Source organism: Branchiostoma floridae, chromosome 12 (genome assembly GCF_000003815.2).
Source record: "Branchiostoma floridae strain S238N-H82 chromosome 12, Bfl_VNyyK, whole genome shotgun sequence".
Lineage (NCBI taxonomy): Eukaryota > Metazoa > Chordata > Leptocardii > Amphioxiformes > Branchiostomatidae > Branchiostoma > Branchiostoma floridae.
The window spans coordinates 17,301,409-17,323,384 of record NC_049990.1 but is presented as its reverse complement, the minus strand read 5'-3'; the positions used below and the strand labels follow the sequence as shown (position 1 = coordinate 17,323,384).

Sequence of the window (21,976 nt, the reverse complement as noted above, 5' to 3'; positions counted from 1 at the left end):
TAGATGACACTACATACAACTACTTGGCACCTCCTCAGCACCCCAGAACGCCCAACTTCTACCTCCTTCCAAAAATCCACAAGGAAGGCAACCCTGGAAGACCGATACTCTCGGCCAACGACTGTGCCACGGAAAGAATTTCGGCGTTCGCAGACTTCCACCTCCGCCCCCTCGTAACAAGGCTACCTTCCTACATCAGAGACACCACAGATTTCCTGCGCAGACTCAACAAACTCGGGAAGGTACCACCAAATGCCACCCTCGTCACCCTAGACGTCTCCTCCCTATACACCAACATACCCACAGATGAAGGGATACAAGCGTGTAGGGAGGCACTACAGAAGAACCCAGCTGACGTCCCCACGGAAGCCATATGCCAACTACTGGACAACATACTAAACCTCAACAACTTCGACTTCAACGAGGAACATTACATCCAGATCCAAGGCACGGCTATGGGTACAAGAGTGGCCCCATCCTACGCCAATATATTCATGGGGAACTTCGAAGAACGATATGTTTACAAAAGAACCCCAAGACCATGGATATGGTGGAGGTACATCGATGACATCTTCGCAGTCTGGACAAGATCAGAGGAAGAATTAAAGGCCTTCATCCAAGACCTTAACGAAGCCCACAGGACAATTAAGTTCACAGTGGAAACATCCAAAACCTCGATCAACTTCCTAGACGTCACCGTCATCATTTCGGAGGGGGAAATTACAACAGACCTCTACACAAAACCGACAGATAAGCACCAGTACCTACTCAGAAACTCTTCCCATCCCAAACACTGCAAGCAGGGGATTCCCTACGGTCAGTTCCTACGTCTAAGACGCATCTGCTCAAGCACACCCAGATTCAAGGAAAAGGCTGCAGAATTCCGGCAACACTTCCAGCAAAGGGGCTATGAAGAAGCCCTACTGGACGACGCCATCACGCGTGCACAAGAACGCCCCCGCGAAGACACACTGAAGGAAAAGGGGCCGACACCACCACAAGAACGTACAGTCCTGGTCACCACATATAGTCCACACCTTCCGCCACTACAGACCATCATCAGAAAATACTGGCACCTTCTGCAACTCTCCACAAGAACCAAGGACATATTCAAAGATTCACCACTGTTTGCCTATCGCCGCAACAAAAACATAAAGGATCTCCTAGTAAGAGCCCAGATCCCGAAGGAGGACAAGAACTTCCTGAAAAAATTCACTCCCTCGGGGTCCTTCCCGTGCGGAAGAAACAAGTGCTCCACTTGTACCCACATCAAGAAGATCAACTACTTCACAAGCCACCGCACGGGAGAGCGTCATCTCATCAGGAACCACATCAATTGCCAAAGCAGAAACATCGTCTATCTCATCCAATGCAAGAAATGCGGGCTACAATATGTGGGCGAGACCAAACAAACGTTGGCCAATAGACTGAACGGCCATCGATCATCCATCAACACGAAGAAGGACACTCCGGTATCAGCCCACTTCAACCTCACAGATCACAACACTGCAGACCTTGAAGTTCTTGGAATCGAAAAACTACGCTACACAGGACATGAAGACACCACAAGACAACGCCGCCTGCAACGGGAGTCCTACTGGATTCATCAACTCAGAACACTACATCCAGAGGGCCTGAACCAGGAGTCCTTAGAGATCACCAGGGTTTGAAGAGTAGCATCTCGTCGTGACCGTCACCCAATGAACACTCAATCGCCACATTAGCCGGTCACTAGCATCCTACCATCCACATGGAACGGATCCGAGACGCGACAGACTCCACCTGAGGACAACTCTACAAAGGACGACTGGGGCCAACTCCTCTCCACACGGCAAGCTAAGACTACAGCATATTTACTATTGTCTCTTTTGTAATAGTCACAGCCATGTATGCATAGACAAGTCTTGTTTTTACCTCTGTACAAGTGCTCATAGTTAGCCGTACCGCACTCCATGTCTGTATCTCCCGCCTAACGGATGATGTCATAGAACAAAGGGCATAGGGCACTAAATGTAACCTGATTGGCCAGTAGAACAATCGTCTATGAGACGAACTACCTTATTGGTCAGGAGAACAATGGACTACGCTCAGAGCGCCCTGACCTGACTAGACATAGGCTCTGATTGGCCAAATCTAGTTAGTGCAAAACGATATGCTGTAAGCTGATTGGCCACTGAACCCAATACTCTGATTGGCCATACAGCCAGTGCAAGATGACATCCCATAAGCTGATTGGCCGGGAGAACAATGGACCACGCTCTGATTGGCCAGATCTATCCAGTGCATAACGATATCCTGTAAGCTGATTGGCCATTGAACCCTATACTCTGATTGGCCACATAGCTAGTGCAATATGATATCCTGTAATCTGATTGGCTATCTCCTGCCCTAACTGCTCAGGGCGCCCCGCCCTAACTAGAGTAGAGGCTATAAAAGCCAGTGCGGTACCACTCTCTTGTCATTCTGATGAAGACTTTTGAATAAAAGGTCGAAACCGGTAACCGTTATGTCTCAGCCGTCATCCTTCTGACGCCTTATCGACCACTTTAATGAGAGATAGTACGACCTACTGGACACTAGTGGATTTAAGATTGCTACAACTTGATCCCACCCCACCAGAGTGTGTTGTATAGGCAAACGTACGTCCAGTGTGTTAAGCTTTTGTAACAGTTACAGTGAAAGCATTTTTTCGCCCAGGGGTCTCATTGACCCTATTTCGATGTTGTGTCAAGTTCCAGAAGGGTGTTATTCGGCAAAACAGCTTGCAGCATGCATTACATTGGTTAAGATGTGTTGAACAGGCTTCTGTCTAGATGTAACGAAAGAAAAATAGACAAGTAAAATTAACTGAATTGCAAAAAAAATGACCTTCATTTTCGATAAAACGCGAATTTTTCGAGATGCCGGTAGGCGGCCATCTTGGCGTTGCCGCTAGCAACCCCAGTCTCGTACCGCTAATTGGTACTCTCTTTCCCAGGGAACTAAATGTTCGGAAATCCATGTTCTGAAACAGGCGTGTCAACTGGGAAGCAGACTGAATCTTCATCTTCGTCATTGTCTTCTCGTATCCTCCTGGGGCTTGGAAGGGTTTTATCTGTTTCATCCATGCTGAAGAAAAGAAGATTCAAAGAGAAAGGGATGAAGGATGTCGTCGACACGCTGGACATCTTGCATATAGATGTTAATTGTCTGAGCCTTTTGAATCATTTAACCCATTGTTCTCCGTATTTAAGCGTCTTTTTTCAAATACTTTATTGCTTTCATATACCTGGATTAGATTTACGTTCGTTCCCTCCGTGAAACAGAGGGATTGTTTTTACTGCTGTTTTCAGCAAATATCTGCTTCATTTGTTGACGGGTGATTTTTTAGATAAAGTTCGCTCTTATCTTAAATAATTCATCATTGGGGTTACACTTTCTAATTGAGTATTTAAAATAACAATAATCTCTTATATATAGCTTTGATAGATAACAAGTCATTACTTTGTACGCGGTACCTTCGTATATTTCACTCATTTCTAGACATATCTCCATTGACCAATCACAGGCCGTGTGGAAAAATCAAGATAGTGGACACCGGCAAACTTAAGCATAATGATGTTTACGTATTGTGTTAGCGTAATTTATTTCCTACTATCTGAGTCCACTGTAATTTTTTAGACACTAAAAATAAAATAAATGTAATACTATGTAGCTACACGTTTTGAGGTAAAAATCAATTCAATAATGTCCAAGAGATCACATACTGTTCAAGGGACTGGTAGCGGGACGACAAGTAATCTGGGGCGTTTCTGCATTCCTCTGAGTCCTCTCTAGCTCAGTGTCTGACAAAGTTGACGTTTGGGTTCGCTCGTGTAGCTTTAAATCATTTTTCCGTGAATAGGGATGCTAAAAGTCAGTCAGAAAGGCACAACATGTACATAGAAACTATAGTTAAGAACTTTTCTATAGACAAAGACTCGTTTCGAAAGGTAGGACAACGAGTGAGGAAGAACTTTCGGTCTCTCAACCCTGCAGCCAGGAAGTAGTACTCTACTTATTCAGTCTCACTTGAGTCGTGGAAGGCCCTACCGGAAGCTAGGGGAAACTTCCACACCAAGAACTGCCAGGAGTGCCATAAGATAAGAAACAAGGTTAGTAGACTATGGCCGAGTGCTCGTGCTAAGTTAGAGCTTAAATCAGAGAATTCCCCTACCTTCAGCCTAAACGGAGAAGTGTAAGGTCTGAGGCAAGGCAAGTACTAAACAAAGTGAACAAATCGTTCCAAAGGTCATACAATGTGTCGTTTTCTGAGCTATTAGAGAAACTTCAAATGTTGAAAGAAAAAAAGACTAGAAGTGAAAAACAAAGGGCAAAACACAAAACAATGTGAATGTGTAAGATCGGTTGAAAAGAAATGGTAGGAGAATGAGGCAACACATTTTCTATCAACAGGGGAGTCTTATGCCAAACGCCAAGAAAGGCAAATGGACCAATACTACGAATCTCGTAACAAAGCAAACCAACGGTCATCAACAAGAAAGGATCTCGAGAAGTCCGGAGAAAGAAAGAAGAAACGCTACGCAACTCAATGGAGAAGTTTACACTTTGACGAGGAAGGCCTTCTTGTAGAAAGTTAACTCCCTTTAAGTGGTGACAAGGTAATAAATTATTGCAGCTTGTCTTTGCTGATTTTTTGGAGACCTTTACAAGTTCAGTTCCAAATGGACCACTCTCTTTGCCAGCTACTCTGTTCTTTTCCCACATGTTGTCGTCACACTACATTGCTGTACTGTAAATGTTAAGTCTTGAGTATTTCAGTTGAAAAAAAAGTTTTCTGCATGGTCTTGATATTTCAATCGTTGAAGTTGCAAACTTTAAAGGAATTCCAGATTATTCAGCAATGTTACTAAAATATTCTTGCAAGTTTTATGCATGTTGTTCGTCAAAGCCAAAGCGTTAAGTGTACTACTAACATCACACTACTACTTTTATGTGGTGGCTGAACACCTGCCTTTCACCACAAAGGATGAGGAGGGAGGGAAGAAAGTGGAGTCAAAGCCCGGTGAGTACCTCGCCTTCCTGATGTCGGCGGTGCACGACTACCCAAAGAAAAGCTGGATAAGTTTGGTTCCATTCACTGGGCATCATAATGAAATATAAACGGACCTTGTGTACCTTAATATACAAGCATGGACAGCTACGTTCTTCCCATGTTAAGATTAAGGTGTACTCTGTTTCACAGGAAACTGACATGGTATGGGGGAAACATCCCACAGGATGAAGTATGGGTTAAGATTTAGGGGACCACGGTGGGCCATCTTTCGAACACCTGGCATTCCAGCCGCTGAACATTCTCCATCCAAGCTGAAAGACAACAGAGAAAATGTAACAACAGACCTGGGGAGATTCAAAGACGAAGTAAGAACACTACAAGAGGAAATGTGGAGGTATGCAGGAGACATAATAATGAATTGTACTTACTGTTGACATGATTGCCAAGAATGTATGCAGACGATTCGATACTATATACTATATTAGTTTCAAAATATTTTATCTTCAATCCAAGGGACAGACGGTTATTCACAGGTCATTACATCTCATATCTTACGTCACACTACAAAACAAAACTGACTATAGCCTCAAGAAACAACAGATTAGAGTCGCACTACAATAAATGGGGCCCGATACTTCACAAATTGAACTGATCATCATCTTCTTGTCTTTCTGTGTACCGGCATTGTTGATTTTGCCTTTATTTATTTTTTATTTTATTATGTATATTTTTGACATATCTTTACGTTATAAGCTTATTGTCTGTTTCTGTTGTTTGATTATATTTACGAATATTACATCTAGTATCCAGCTTCCAAGTAGAAGGAAATGGAGAAGAAAGAAACGTGGAAAGGGAAAGTAGGGATAAAGAGGAAGAGGGAATTTGAGGAGAAAGATGACGAGGAACTAGATCTTGCGGTCGAGGAGGTCCCTGTCGCTGATACTGCGCATACATGCATGCATGCGTACACGCGCGCAACAGACAGTACGAAGCGATAAAGGGTCAAAAAGCATGCCGACTGTTATGAACACGACTTTTAAAGATGATCTATGGTATATACAGTGTACTTTCAGTGTGGTTTTCTACACAAAAACACACAGACAGGGAAGAGGAACTAGTCGGAGGTGCTGTTGCCAACAGTGTTGGTAACAACAATGGCGACGCTGAAGGGGAAATGGAGGGCAGAATCCCCACATAGATCGGGGGACTGCAAAATGTTGCATAGTAAGGGTGGGTGTGCAGCGGGTGCGATGTTACTGTTGTTTAGGCAACAGTTTTCTATCAGATGACAAAATATAAATGTGGCGGGAATCTGAGGAGGGAGGTCCGAGGCTGCCGAGCGGCGGTGAGAGGTAGCCGGGGTCGGGATTTGTCATATTTTTCCGCGGCCTTTGCCATGTATAATCACGCTATTTACCTGGAATTAGAATAGAAAACAACTATAATCGTATACAATAACGGTCACCATTTTTAGACATCCATTCTTTATTATTATAGCTGATACGACTTATCTTACCTGGAAATGTGAGCAAGTCTTATTTTTGCATCGTTGTAAAGTGACAGGGTTGACAGGTGTTCACAAGTTACAGACAAACTCACTGTTACAATTACAGTGCAGGTACATTGCCTACTGCCAGTTGGTCAGATGGTGCTGGGTAGGGCTGAAAGCAAAGAGTAGATTTGTCAACCCTACCTGTGCGGTGAAGAAGATAATGGAGACTTTCCCTTCTAAAGAGTACACTGGCTTCAAGTACCCACCTTTGGATTGATAATTTTTACAATGTACAGTATGATGTTCTATGATTAAGACCTTTCACAGACACAGCTGATTTATTATAACAACATTGCCCATGTTCATGACTGATCATACGAAACATATTAAACCGGGGGCATTCTGTAGATGAAGGTGTGGTGAAGGTCTTCTTCACATTGCTGCGAACCACTCTCAGCGACAATAGATTGAATGATCGGGTAAGTCTCACCGTATATATATCGTCGACGAGACGGGCTTTGAACTGGACTCCCAAAAGAAAAGTGTAGTGTAAGAATGATGATTTTTTGTTCTACTTGGATTCGCATCGTGGGGTTCGGTTGACGATCTTGTTCGTGACGTTGCGTCTTGTTCATTTATTGCACAGATGTTGGTACAAATAATTTCCGATGTACAGATCTGTCAACAAAGACATGACTGACTTTTGCACTCTTATTTTGACTGTTAAAGACCGCTTCCCGTCTGCTTCTATTCTTCCTTGTACTGCCTTGTTTTGCCGACATTGACTACGATGACAAGCGTGTTGTATTTGATATCTCGCTTGGACAGGTCTGTGCACATCAGTTGAAAAGAAATGGTAGGAACATGAGGCAACAAACTTTCAATCAACAAGGGCGTATTATGCTTAACGCCAAGAAAGGCGAATGAATCAATACTACGTACGATTATCTATGTACTAGTGAGAGTAGCATCTTAGTTGTAAAAGCAAAAAACAGAATCAAGAAACCTTTTTATTCTGAATTGTGGACTGTTTGCTAATCACAAACACCTGTTACTTGACTTTATTTGGATCCACAATTAGCTTGACATTTCTGTTACAGCCAGAAGAAGACTTGATTAAGCAAAAGGACAATGAGAGTGTATTTCTCCTCCAGGACAATCGAGTAGAAAATAATGAACATTACAGTGGTGTGTCTATCGACACCGATTGGGTTCTGCCGTACGTGGAATGAAGAAGAAGGGGGGCTTTGACATAAAAACCATTTAACATTTGTACTTATGTTTTCAACACAAAACAATTATTTTTTCATCCAGTTGCAAGCTTACCTGCTGTGTGTTTCAGCATGATCTTTAGGCTGCTTGAAAAGGAAAGGAAAAGAAATTTAAAAAAAATCACTCACAGACAATAATGCAGTTGTGCAATGGTGTATATGCAACGTTCTGTAACAGAAAAAGTCCAAACTTAAGGTGATCCTCCCTTTGGCGACTCCCAATTTCCTAGTCAAAGATGGCAGAAGGAGGAGACGACGTCGACATGACGAAGTAGGTTTTGATATTGTTTCTGTTCGATTTTTGTATGGTTACCAGGCTAACTAAATATGATTTGTGTAACCCTAGATTTCATAATTGGAGTATCATGCAAGAAATCAAGGCATGGCTAATAATAATATAAAGAAGAAATTATGACATTTTTAAATAATAATCTGAGTCAGCTGTGGTCGGTACAACATGTGCAATCGCAGGGAGACTGGCTCAACGGCGCGACGCCTGGCGGAAGCTGTGTGAGAACATGGCTAAGTGGCTACCGGCGATGGAGAGACCATCGAAGCCATTGCCGAGATGCTACCTCTGAGAAGGAAATTGCTATGCGCTCATGTACCTGGACAGGAGACCTACAGGCAGCAGTGTTTGATACACTTGCCAAAAATGACGATGCTGGGGAAGTATGAAATGACTGTACATTCATTAAGACGTCTTTACCAAACCAACAGGCAAACATCAGTAGTTGCGCCACAACTCATTCCTTTCGTTTTATTCTATCATCAATATTTGAATTTATATGTAAAATGCAATGAAATAAAAAATACAGTTTGGGAAAGCAATGGAAGTTGAATATCTTTCAAGGCGAAATATCATAGAAATCTCCAAATCTTTTCACATATCACCAAACATTAAAAGAGAAAAGTATTCCAAGTAAAATTAGGCAATCAGGTAGTGGCGGGGGAGATTAACCCAACAAAAAAGTACCACAAAAACAGCAAAAGAATATGGTTTACCTCTTGTATAGGAAATGCGCTCTCAAAGCGTTGTGCTGACGAATGCACATGGTCAGAGAAAAATTTGCAACTGACGTAGAGGCAGCAAAAGACATGTCAACAACATAATGCCATGTTTTTTGGATGATCATACAAATTGTAAATCAGTACCATTCATCTGCCGCGCCGGGCTTGAACACGAACCAACATACAACTTTGACAAGAGGTAGATACATCATACCAACCGATAAGGACCTAACACAACTACAAAGCGTAATAGATTACAAAGTGTCGAGTGTATCTCCAGGGGACAGTGGTGTATCTCCAGGGCATAGTGGTGGACTAAGGACGAACGTTTTCAGCGCGGAGGGATGACATTTCATCCTACAGTTTGACATCTGATTTCAACATGTGGGTCGGCCTATGAATCGACATGGCGGTATGAAACATACGTGAATGTCATTGGCTCTTAGTATAATCCACTTTTGTCATGTCGATTTTAGCTTATTTTTTGGATCAAAATCGATACAATTTGATATCAACAAAAGGGCTGCACATTCTAGCCTGAAAAGGCGGTTCAACGTCTTTATGGGGATAGCGAAGAAGTGAAAATGTATGTTGCGGGCGAACGCCCAAGTAGAGAGAGCCGTCGGCAGCGCAAGGGAAGATTTCAGGTGGGACATCCTGATGGATCCCCCCCCCCCCGACAGAAAAATTAGAGCGGCTTCAAAAACCAACGTGCAAAAAACACATCCACGAAATGGCCCGTAATGGAGACTGTACAACACCTGGAATACTCAGACCAACAGAGGACATTTGAAAGTATGTCAGAAGTTCGTGTTCAGACAACAACAAAATGAAAAAATAAATGCCCGAATCAAGGAACGTGTACATGCCGGCCATTAAAACTTCAGATTTCTTAATTCACGACAACGTCCAAATTGTTCAATTCCTATCGTCGCAATGACACTCACTTCGAACGAAAATTTGGAACAGGTTATAAAGAAGTACTACGTTGCGACAAATGCAGCTTCCTCACTAAACGATGTTGATTATACTAAGCGGCAGAAAGACGGGCTGGGGCAACCAGGAGCACCCCCCTCCCACCAAAAAAAGGAAAAAAAGGCAGTATAAATGGCTCTTGCACTGACAAAAGTTCCAATGGGTATAACGGGGGTAACCACAATAATGGTCGCAACAGAAACAGGTACGTACTAGCAGCAAATTAAAAAACAAACTTAATGAAGAAGTATGATAGCAGTCTTTGGTAGAAAACAGAGGAGAGCTGAGGAAAGTATGCGAGGTGCGGGGGGAAGTGTAAAGGACGGGAGCCCATCCTGGCCACAGTCGCCATGGACATGGTACAACAATCCGACATATCATTCGTATGTATATACTCAAAATTCAACACAGGTCACCCTTCCGGTCGTGGAAACAGTGACAGGAGACGACATGCTCATAGGGTATGGTTTTGCCAATAAGCTTTGTAACTGTTAGACAGGATCACAGAATCGTGCACGGGAAAATTCCCCCTGGCAGAACCTATCGGTAATGCCGAGAAAGTCGGCCAAATGGACCGTCGTGGAAATGCTGAGAAAGAATCCCCACAATAACATCTGTGGCATGGGTATCATGGACTCACAATTTGTCGTTTAAATTTCTACTTTTTTGGCATGTTTTTTCACAACTAGATTTATCCATTCATCCTCATCTCCACCATACATCTCTTTTACTCTGAAATTCTTCTTTCGGAGTTGTGTTTTTTTTTCAAATTAGTCACACTCCCCATTCCTTTAAATCGGTAACGTTACATTAGAAAATTGAAAGAACTGCACCTGTACAGGCTATCATAGAACAGGGATTCTAACATTATGGATGTACAATACAATACAATACAGTTCATGTAACAGATACTAGTTTACAACATTGTTTACCTCACTCTGGTCCTGTAAATTTCATAAAGGTTGTGTGTACGTACAGACATACAATCATGCTACAGCTACCAGCCTATACAAACTGGTAGATTGATACTGTAACAGAAAAAAAGTACGTGACGATGACGTTCCCCGTATGGACATTAGCTAAGTCCATTCCCTACCATGCACGGATTTCGTGGTCTAAGTACCGCACTGAGTTTGGGATCCTATCATTGTAGGAAAAACAATCCAGGCACAGTGCCCTGAAGATCCTTACCTACCAACAGGTGCAAGCAAAACGGCAAAGCAAACAAGTGGGTAAAGGTATACCGGGCCAACTATGTAGTACTACATGTACGTTCTTTCAATTTTGAAGAATATTGCCCATCTCCTCAAACGAATCATCCCCGCTTTAATAACATGGTGCCTAAGTATGTATCTCAGGCTGGCTACTGCATTTGTAGGCCTAAAGCCAATGAGGTAGAGGATGCCTGTGGCATGTGTGAGAAGCTTCTGGTGTTGTCAAGTGTGCAAACAAGGGTAAGCTTTTGCCAACTGTAACTGCACTGCTGAAGCCCCATATATGTCACATATGTGAATATATGTTTGCAGATACATGCGCATTACAAGGATACATTACCACTCACTATTCATCCTCCCAGGCTGGCATTCATACAGATGTTCGGACGGAGCACAACTGGGAGAAAGGCAGAACTCAAGAGGCTAGAAGGAATCCACTGCTTACAGTCTATCTGACATTCTGAAATAATTTGTAAGAGTTTGGCGGGTCCTCCGTGCCTTACTCTCAGATTCTTTTTGTTCAGCTGCAGTGTCAGACAAGAATTGCAATGATTAAAATGTATAAGTTTAAGAGCCGATCACGCATCACAAGTCGCGAAATGGCCACATCTGGATAAATGATAAAGTTGATAAAGGGCTTTTCTTAAGGGGCACTTGAAACAAGTGTGGGATTACCTGGGATGAAATCTAGCTTTTTATTTTTGGAAAAGCGAACATTTATGACATTGTTTGGCTAAGTATACTTCTTTTGGTCTCAATTTCATGTAATGATTCCTACTTTTTGCCTTCGCCTGAATTTTCTTGAACTAATACGTAATTGTGTTTTGTGATCAGCTAGCTCGTGGTCAGTCTTTGCCGATGTGGCTTTAGTCGCTCTTAATCCGAACGCCATCGGTCGTTCCCTTAGTGTACGACTCTCACTCTTAATATATTACAAGCATTCAATAAGTGGGGACGTGATTTTATAGTCTTCTTTATCGTCTCACACATTAAATCTACTCATTACCTAACAGCATATATTACCCTCTTCAGGTCAAACAAGTGGCACAATCTCAGAAACTGTGTTTACTGCCATTCATGTTGCCATGGCGACAACTCCATTGTTCACAGTCGAACAAGGTATCGGTATCTAAATCATCACTCAGTTACTGCATTGCATTAAATTGGGTGCAAAGAAATCCAAATCGAAGACAAGTTGTCTGAACTCCCTGAAATGCTGCCTCCCATGAAAATCCGGAAGATGAAGGTCCATCCATATCCTCTCGGCGGAGAGGAGTCGGCATCGGTGGGGCCATCGCTTCCGCCTGGTGACAAGTTTGCTCTCTTTCGTCCTCGACAAGGACAAAACTCAACACGGTACAAGCGACATCAATGATATCGGACAGAAAAACACAGAGGTGTGAGGAAAAATAGCCGCACACCTGTCCGAGCATGTTTCCGGGCAATCCGAAAAGTCCTTATGCGGCCATTTGCATGCTGCTGCAAGACAACAGAAGAGTAAACGTTCAGACAAATACATGCTCTATGTGCCAAGACGGCTTTCATACGTTTGAGTGTCTAAAACAAAAGTCCCATATGTATTGACTTAAAAAAAACAGCGAAAAGGGGAGAGCAGTCATTTCGAGCATGTGCAATGTGGGAGATGTGACTTCACAACTCCAAGACGCATGCGCAGGCTGTACGAGGATGGAGATTGTTTATTCCTTGCCACAAGAGAGGCAAATGCACAGCTCAAGGTGCAGTAGCACAAAAGTTCTTTAGCAATAGCACGAGTACCGATTTCCATTAAGGAAAAAAAGATTGTATTTGGCTTTGCCAACAAATTTGGAAAGGTAGGACAAACGTCAACTCATTCAAAATCTGAACCCACTGCCAATGCATAAGAAATGCTACCTAGTAGCCCTGAAATATTTATCTGTTGTGTCTGTAAGCTGGGAAAGTTACCAAAGAAATGTATGATTGTGATGAATCACCACTTCTGTTCAAAGCCCTTGTTACTGACGGGTCTTAACATTTTAGGGAGGGGAATAGACACTGGGGTTGCTGATCGTCGCCAAAGATCGGATGACTACCGGAACAGATACATACACAGCCATAAGTGTTTTTTGACGAATTTGGACCAAATCATATATAGCTAACAAAACATATCCTGCGTATTACTGCACCCTTCCGCCAAATACTAAACATGAAGTGAGTGGACTGAAAGAGCCCGTCGGAACTGAACGTCCGTCAGGATGATAAGGAACAAGAAGAAGGACTGATTGGGACTGTCCGTGATAACATGTTTCCACAGTCTTGCAGAATCAGCAACGGCCAGATAAAGTGTTTTTGCTGCACCAGTATCCATATGGACCAATGATTTAGAAAATTGCGAGAATAAACTCAGGTAACCCACCACGTTACTAGAAAGACTGTCTAAAATGTTTGGTAAATGCGAAGAAATAAACTTCGTCTGTTCAGTTCCAATGGCGGGAAATAATCTGTCAATCATTCAGAAGCTGTTTGCTGATTGGTTCACCGTACGTCAAGAGAGTGGAATTAAAGTCTGGTCGTATTCTTTCTTTTCTGAGAACAAAACAACATCTATTGTACGTAGTGATAGGAAAGTAAAGATAAAAAAGACATTCGCTGTCACGAATTTCGTGCTGCTTTGCTTTAAAATTCTTTGAACCAACCATATTGTTAGTCAATGTTATAGCCATACGGTGTATTACAGCACCATATTCTAGTGCGCAGGAACAAGTGTAACCCGATACCGCATTCGATACTCAAATAGAATCAACGGATTAGAGGAGCCAGTCAAAATCATGTTCTTTAATCAGAAGAACTTTATTTGCACGATGTATATGTAGGCGACAGACAAACTGGTGCACAGATATAATCGTTTGATTTGTGCTTTAGTCGAAAAATACCGTCACAAAGTTTTACTTCAGAATTAACTCTTCTGTCGTAGCACATGCACTGGTATTTTTGTTACGTACTAACGTTAGTAGCTTATGTTACAAAATCGTATTTATGATTAGTAACTTTTGCCCCTTAATCATCAATGCTTGTGTTGATTGGCCATTTTTCCAAGATGAATACATTGTTGCCCGTTTCACTATGAAGTAGAAATAATCCTAATGTGTTTAGGATATTGACCTAAACGATTGTGATTGAAATATAATATTACCACCTATAGTGTTAACAAAGTCATTAAGTAAATAATGCGAACTTGATCATTGCGGAGTACTTGCTTCTTCCTTAAAGGGTTAGAGCCAAGTAAAGCCGGATGCAAAACAAAAACCCTTTCTGCCATATTCTGTCGAAGCACCCTTCATAACTAGAGTTCGGCGACCTCATACCTCCATGAAAATTTAGAGCTTTCGTAAATTTCATGCAATTGACTAGCACATTAACATAATTTATGCATGGTATTGTTCATCATTGACTAACGTACACATGTCACCATTATAAAATTCCCATTATTAATCATAAAGCGTTTTTGCAATTTTTACATAAATTATGCAAATAAGTTCCTCATTACCATATTTGGTATCTGCTTATATTCCACCTATCATAGTTAGCATGTGTTACATTTATTGAAGTCCAGTTATTGAAAACAATGGAATTATACAATTTCCTCATTAATCATGCAAATTAAGTCCTCATTTGCATAAAATGTATATCATTATGAACATATTTGCCTAAGGTACCCGCATGCCTAGTATGATGCCAATCCATCAATCCTTTCTGCAGTTATCCTCTTTAGAATGTCTTGACAAAAACGCCCCTGCAGTTCCGCAATTAAATGTTAGGGGGCTAAAATCTGCCCCACTTTGTCATGACACTGCAAGCTATCTACCAGCCAAATGTCAAGACCATATCACATCCAGGACAAGAGATACATTGAAAAAACTGCCATGATATAATATCCTCATTAATTATGCAAATGTACTTCTATTTTGCATAATTAGTATTTAATCTTGTACAAAATTGTCTAAGGTACCTACATACCAAAAATGATGAAAATCCGTTGTTCCCTTCTTGAGTTATCCTCGTCAGAAGTTTTTGACAAAAATGCCCCTGCTATTCCCAAACTAGACGCTAGGGGGCCCTAACTTACGTAATTTTTTCCTGAGCACAAGAGCTATCTAATGCTTAAAAATCTTGACCATAGCATGTTCAGAACACCGAGATAGCAAAACCGGAAGTTGCGCTGCAGTACCAAGGCCACACACCAGGGGGCCCAAAATTGACCTTGACCTTCGTCTTCCCAACCCCTACCTACATACCAAATATCATCGTAGTCCATCAAGAGGTTCTCAAGTTATGATGACCACAAATATGCGGACACACAGACACACACACAAACACACAAACACACACACAGACACACTCAAAACTATACCTCCATTTTTTCATGGAGGTAATCATCGAAGACGGCCACTGTTATTTCATTCCTTTTCCAGCTTTCCTCAATGTGTTGCCTGTTGGACTAGTCTTAGAACTCCGTGAGTAGCCGTTCGGTGCTTTCTGTATGCTTCCTGATAAGGGGACAGTATGTGGTTAACTTCCGCCCACCTCAGAGAGTCTATTGTCCACCACTACTTTCCATGAGCTACTTTCCACCACGCTTGAGAGCGTTATTGGTCTATAGCTGCGTACCTTGTTGTAATAATCCTTTCCAGGCTTCTTTATGAGTATCTTGTCTTCATTAATCGGTTTTGGGATCTGACCTGTCTCCCACTCCAGGTCCAGCATTTGTAGAATGGCGATAAACAAGCCCTCTCCCTCATATTTTATCATGACTGGAAGTCTTCTCTCTGTGGGGCTGGGAGAGCTGCTTGCATCCACTCCTCTGACCACTGTCTGCACCTCTTCTAGAGTGAGGTCAAGGCTGAGGATGTACTTGTGTGATTCTTCTACATATGTGTGTTCATCTTGTAGTCGTTGTTTCTCGTGTTTTAGGAGATGTTAACCAATAGTGTGATATTTTGTTCCCAGATTTCTAATACACCTATGATTCCCACTGTGACCCCCTTGTCAGGTCTAACTATTGTTAGGTCAGTAATGCTTTCCTCTCTGGTTGGGGTATTGTTGTTAATTATTTGCAAGTCACCGGATTTCATTGCGTCGCTGAACATTTGACCTAGCTATCTGTTTCCCCAGGATGTGTGTTTTGTGTTGAGATCTCCACATAACCTCTTTATGTTCAGCTCATTAATCGTATTCAATAACTTTTGTAGTGCAGGTCTGTCATCTGGTGGAACATATGCTGATATCATAACAACTTTTAGTGCCTTTGTGTAGATTTACTCTATGTGGCAAAAGTGTTTATCGATCTTTTTTTTTTAATTTGTCTTTGTTATTGTTGCTGTTTAAGGTCTCTGCCGACCAGCTTTTGTCTCAGGATAGTGAAAGCTTTAGAAGTTAAGTTTATATTCATGCTGTAGCAAACGCAAAAGAGCGACCAAAACTTTAGTAAAATTTAAATGGCATTTTTTTTGTCTCCGGCAAAAATGGCTCAAGGGGCGCCTTCCTTCTCCGCGTCTGCACGGGCAGCTTGATCAGTCGCTGCTTCTGGTTGTGCGAAGGTGTCACCCTCCTGGCCAACGGCTGTGCTCTGGTCTGTTGTTAATGCAACGAATCATTAAAAAGAAAACAACAGAAATTGGTAACATGCACATGAAGGTTGTCGCAAGGAATTAGCAATGGCATGTATGCTTACATTTCTCAATGGTTGTGCTACGTGTCGGACCATTGGCCACAAGAAGGCACAACCTAAATGTGCCCTTATTGGACCTCCGCACGCCTCCTAGGTATTAAAAAAAGTAGGTGGTTGTCTTTTTCAGCTCTTTCCTTTTTCGCCTACCCTCAATAAATGTCTAGCATCAAGTAATACAATTACAAGCCGAAGTATCTGTTGACATGATTCATTTATTTGACTCACTCATTTATTTGACTCACATACACATATTGCATCACTTGCCAACCAAATTTTTCACAGACTCTGGCATTTATGCTTCAAGCCACAATGCTGAATTTGACAGGCCCACAGTTTCTCTGTTTAGGTTGTGTTTAAATACCAATATCATTAGCACAATCTTATCAGATCCCTCTTCCCAACCCTGTTGTAGATGCAAAACAAAGTTTATCACCACTGTGTCTGATCACAAAGAATTGGTCATTACCTACAAACCTTGCAATAGATTTACTTAGTGTCGTCATGTCCTGTTTGGTTGCAAACCTTTATTTTACCTTCCCTTCCCACCACTTCATTCAAACGAGGGAAGGTAGAGCACTTACTGTCACAACAGAGGTGGAAGGAGACATTGTTGCTGTAAAATGTGATAATTTTGTCTTGTAGTTTGCTATGCAATGCATTAGCATCTCGTTTTTTTTGTAAACACAAGCATCCCCCATTCGTCCAAATTACCATGTTGCATTACCATGTCGCATAACAATGTCTATTGCACCTGTGAATGGCTACCCCGTTTTGTTGGATGTTGTTGGTAACCACTTTAATCATCTATGTAACGGTTTTTTTCGCTCAATTTTCTCTTCTTCTTTTCGTATTCTCCAGTCAAATAAAACGTATGAATATCTCCACAACTAGATTTTGAAATAACTTGAAATTCAGCAAGCTGGCAGGTCTGCACATAAGACAGTGGTCAATTGTACCCCAAAAATTGATTTTATGGGGCAAAAATGTGAACATAATCATTGTAATAATTTTGCTTTGATTGTATACTAGTTGAAATGGAACTTACCTCCAAACCTACTCCGACCCCTCCCCTTACCGTGGGCCCCACCGCGCCTCCTGCAGAAGAAAGTAGAATACAAGATGTACGTGTCAGTAGACTTTACCAAAATAGTTTCTTGATTAGTGTGTCTTCATTTAACATAAACTTTACAATTTTAAGGACTTTTAGCAAAGATTGCAAAGTAAAATTATGCTTGCAATTTGAAATGGATGAATAAAAACAAGGACAGAAAAATTAGAATAACATGGTTGCACTTACATCTTCTTGCTTGATGAGGGGCAATTTCTTTCAAAGTGTCCCAACCCGCCGTAGGCCCATCATAAGCTGCATAAGCAAGGAATAAGAAGCATCAGCAAAATGAAGATTTTGTGAAATTTCAACCTGAGGCTGAATGATTATTAATTGACAACGGAAGTAAATCAAATCATATTTCAGTGACTTAACTTAGATGATTATGAAAATATCAGTTGTGATGGGACGAGTGAGTGAGTGTGAGTGAGTTGTGATGGCAGACAAAAAGTTACTTATCGGTGAAGAGCTTGTCTAGTGGTCTGTTTGAGAAAGAAAAAGAAGAACATGTTACCATCGCTGTAATATTCAGCAGTATACCAGCATGGACATGCAAGGAAAATTTTAGATATGTATCAGGACCTTAAGTTTATTACGTCTACGTGGAATCTTCAATCTCATAAAATGTGATAGTGAAACATATTTGATACTTACTCATAGTACTCTTGATGTTGATCATTGCCATGCCATTTGGAAAGAAAGAATATATACACACACACATATATATATACATTCACGACATGCGTGCTCATGTCATTTAGCACGATGTCATATCATTTAGCACTATGATATATTCAAAATATATAAACTCATACTTATGTATCACACAGCTTTAAATCATGTTATAACAATGCTTACTATCACGGGACCGTCATGCACTGGCCGCAATTTGTTCATGTTTCGACAATGCAGTATTTGTTTATTATTTAGTGCGAATTAATGTTATCAATACTATATATTGTTGCTACTGGCCTGCATTTGGCCTTTGTCCTAGACATGTGTCCTCTAAGGTGAAAAGGGGGTTGCCCTTGTAAAATGATGGAAGCTTCTCCCATCCTCAGCCAGGTACTTGATAGAACACTGCGAAGAAATGTTTGCATGGCAAAATGTGTCTTGCCCAACTCTTGCATGTGCAGCAGGGCAAGGTTCATCATCTCCGAAGCATCCCAATGCAAACAGGTAATGGCAGGAAAAGTTCATTTAAACAAACACAACAGTTTTGATTGTCTACTGAACGTAACTGTCTTCTGTATGGATTATTACCTTGCTTCCATTTGGTACCGACTTTACATGGTTGAGTAGCCCTGACTTGTCAAAGGTAAGATTTTGCCGGTCTGGTGCATGTTTCTTAACCGTCATTGCTTGCGCCTTCCTTTTTTTTAGAAATGCTTTGAGGCTTCTTCTGCATGCTGTTTCGAGGAATTGGTTCAGTCATCGGTCCTGTATTTGTTTTAGAGACTTTCTGTTGTACACAGGAGATTTTGTACATCTGTTTGTGCCTATTTCTTTTCTTTTGCTGACCTGTACTTCCTCCGAATGTCTCTCCCTTCTTGTTTCGCTGCTCTTGATTTTTTCAACTAGACAGATGCCTCCTCAAGTTTAGTGCTTTGCCAAAACTAACATTGCCTTGTGATTCAAATTAAAGTCTTTGTTGATTGATGAATATAGCGCTCTTGCAGTTACGTCGGCCACAATATAGTGAACGATTTGTGCTTTGGTTTGAGGCACTCTCTGCAGTTTTTAAATCGATAGATAGCTCGCTCTTGCTCAGGAAGAGATTTAAAGGCAGCCAACTAAATATTATTAATGTACCTCTTGTAGACCTCTCAATTTCCCGATGAGCTTCTTGTGCACTTGATGACTCGTCTGCTAAAACTCGTCATGCTAAAACCTGCGCACTGTCACTGAACTCAAAATTTCCCCCGAGTAATGATGTTAAAGCTGAGTGTTTGTCGTTCACCGATTTGACACTAAAAAAATGAAACAAATAAATTTACGCATGTAAAGGATCTGTATTGGAGGGAACTTGAAAATAAGTTTTTTGACTATGTCATTCAAGCCATTAATCATGGTCTCCTTCCAGTGGAAAGTGACTTTGACCAGTAATATTGGAAATGATAAATAATTAGAAAAAATACAGTATCGATCATAATCATTTGTTACATGTGGCAGTTGTTAATATTATATTATTATATGTATTATTAAATTATTAGATTTCATATTGGACATACGGATCTGTAATGCAGAAAATTACTGTAGCATTGATTAGAGTACTAGTTGTGTGCTTATATATCTGTCATAATGGCTGTATGCAGGTTTTACATTTTTACAATGGGGAATGAAAAATTGACTAGATATGCACAACAGACAAAAACCTGCTCAAGAATGTCAAGCATTGATAGCTTAGCTCTTGATTCCAGGATTTTAAATGTACAGATTCTTTGAATGATGCGTTCCACATAGATACGTGCTTCGGCAATTTTTTCGGAGCCTTCAAATTCTTCTAGAGAGAGCTGATTTCTGCCCCTTCCATTGAAAGATGGAATGATTAGCTCCACACCAATCTTCTTTAAGTCCTCCCCAATATTGAACCCCCTGTCAGTCATCACTGATGAACCAACGGGAAGGGCTTCCAGCAGGTTATTCGCCTCTAAAGTAATATGTATAACAACTGGTCGGACGAATTGACGATACTTCTCTATTGTGACACGATCAAACAAAGACTGCTTTTATTTTGAATCACATTACTGGTCGCGTTCTGACGGTTCTAGAACACCCTTCCCCGAACAGGTATAGCTTATAGATCACCCGCTCGAAGAAGGGTCGCAAGAACGCGACAGTTACAATAAACAAATACAATACATCACATATGCTTATCAGAGGTTCGCCCACCCCATGCTGGGGAAACATAATTGACAGTCTGATCATGATATGGGAAAGACCTACAAGGAATTAAAAGAAATAGATACTTCAACTCTGCAGCCAACAGATTCACATAAGTAGTAAATATCATGCTTACTGAAGTATCACTTATACCAAAAAATTTCTCTAGCTTTTTGTTAGTGAAGCCAGTCTTAAGTTTAAGCAATACTAAGTAAAACTCCTCTTCAAATGACAGCTGTCTTCTCTGATCTGGCCCGGCCTCTCTCATGTAACACGATCATTCCATGACTGGCTTTCCCTCCACGCCAAAGGGTTACCTAAGAAGTTTTCTTTTTTTTTTATTAACCAAGGGATTTATTTCATGTCTACTTCAGTCTGCCCTTTCACAAAATAAGCACATTAAACCATGTGTGCTTTTAAACTTTTTTACTCTTTTTTTTTTCAGACCTAAATACATCATGTCTCAAACATGACCTTTATCCAACTCAGCTCATCCTTTAAGCAATTCTAGCCTGCAAATACAGATAAAAATATCAAGTCATCATACACAAGCAGAGTAGGCCAATAGGGTGACTTTGTAAAGCACCCTAGAAGTCATGACTTCCCCTCAAGTTAAAAGCTTAAAAATATACACAACGTATTTTTCCACAGCCTTCCATCTCATGAAATTTCACTGAAATTTGCACATTCCACAAACTTCTCGGCTGTGTTACAAAGTCTTGCACTTTCAGTTGCTGTTGGGTTCATGGGTTACATTAGAAGTTAAAGAAAGATCAATAATGCACATTATATCAGATAATTGTTTTTTGCCATGTGTTAATTGACAATGGTGTAGCACAGCAAACAAGGGCTTTACATGATATTACAAAGCATCAAAATAAAAGAGAAAGCTAAATCAATGATTGTATCATGGCACATTAACTGTCATTTAAAACAATTAACATCAAAAGGTAACAGTTTTCAGTATGGGTACTTCTGTATCCATTTTGTAATGATGTATTCAAGTTATCTTTACTTCAGTTTTACGATTTAGAAGTTCTAACTTGTAATAAGGCTCCCAGAACTGTAGAACACAGGGTAATATAGCAATGGTGTATGTTCAGTGTATTTAAATACAATTGTCACTTTCTATCAGAATTGTTTTTCTCAGCAGGACTTGTTATGGGGAGCTAGCATTTGGTGCTTTTGCATGGAAAACATGGTAACTTTAGTTAAGTCTGTAAATGAAGCAGCATATGCATTCAATCATTACATTGCATGACATTGTTTTTCTTGAAGTT

At 41.0% G+C, this 21,976-nt stretch overlaps 1 protein-coding gene across 1 annotated transcript in view; it reads left to right on the top strand.

Annotated features, from left to right (window-relative positions):
- Positions 1-1,670, top strand: part of LOC118427080 — a 3,215-nt gene extending 1,545 nt beyond the window's left edge. Inside the window, exon 3 of the mRNA XM_035836717.1 lies at positions 39-1,670. Coding sequence (XP_035692610.1) covers positions 39-1,670 — 1,632 coding nt within the window. The remainder of the gene's footprint in view (positions 1-38) is intronic.
- Positions 1,671-21,976: the final 20,306 nt, after the last annotated feature.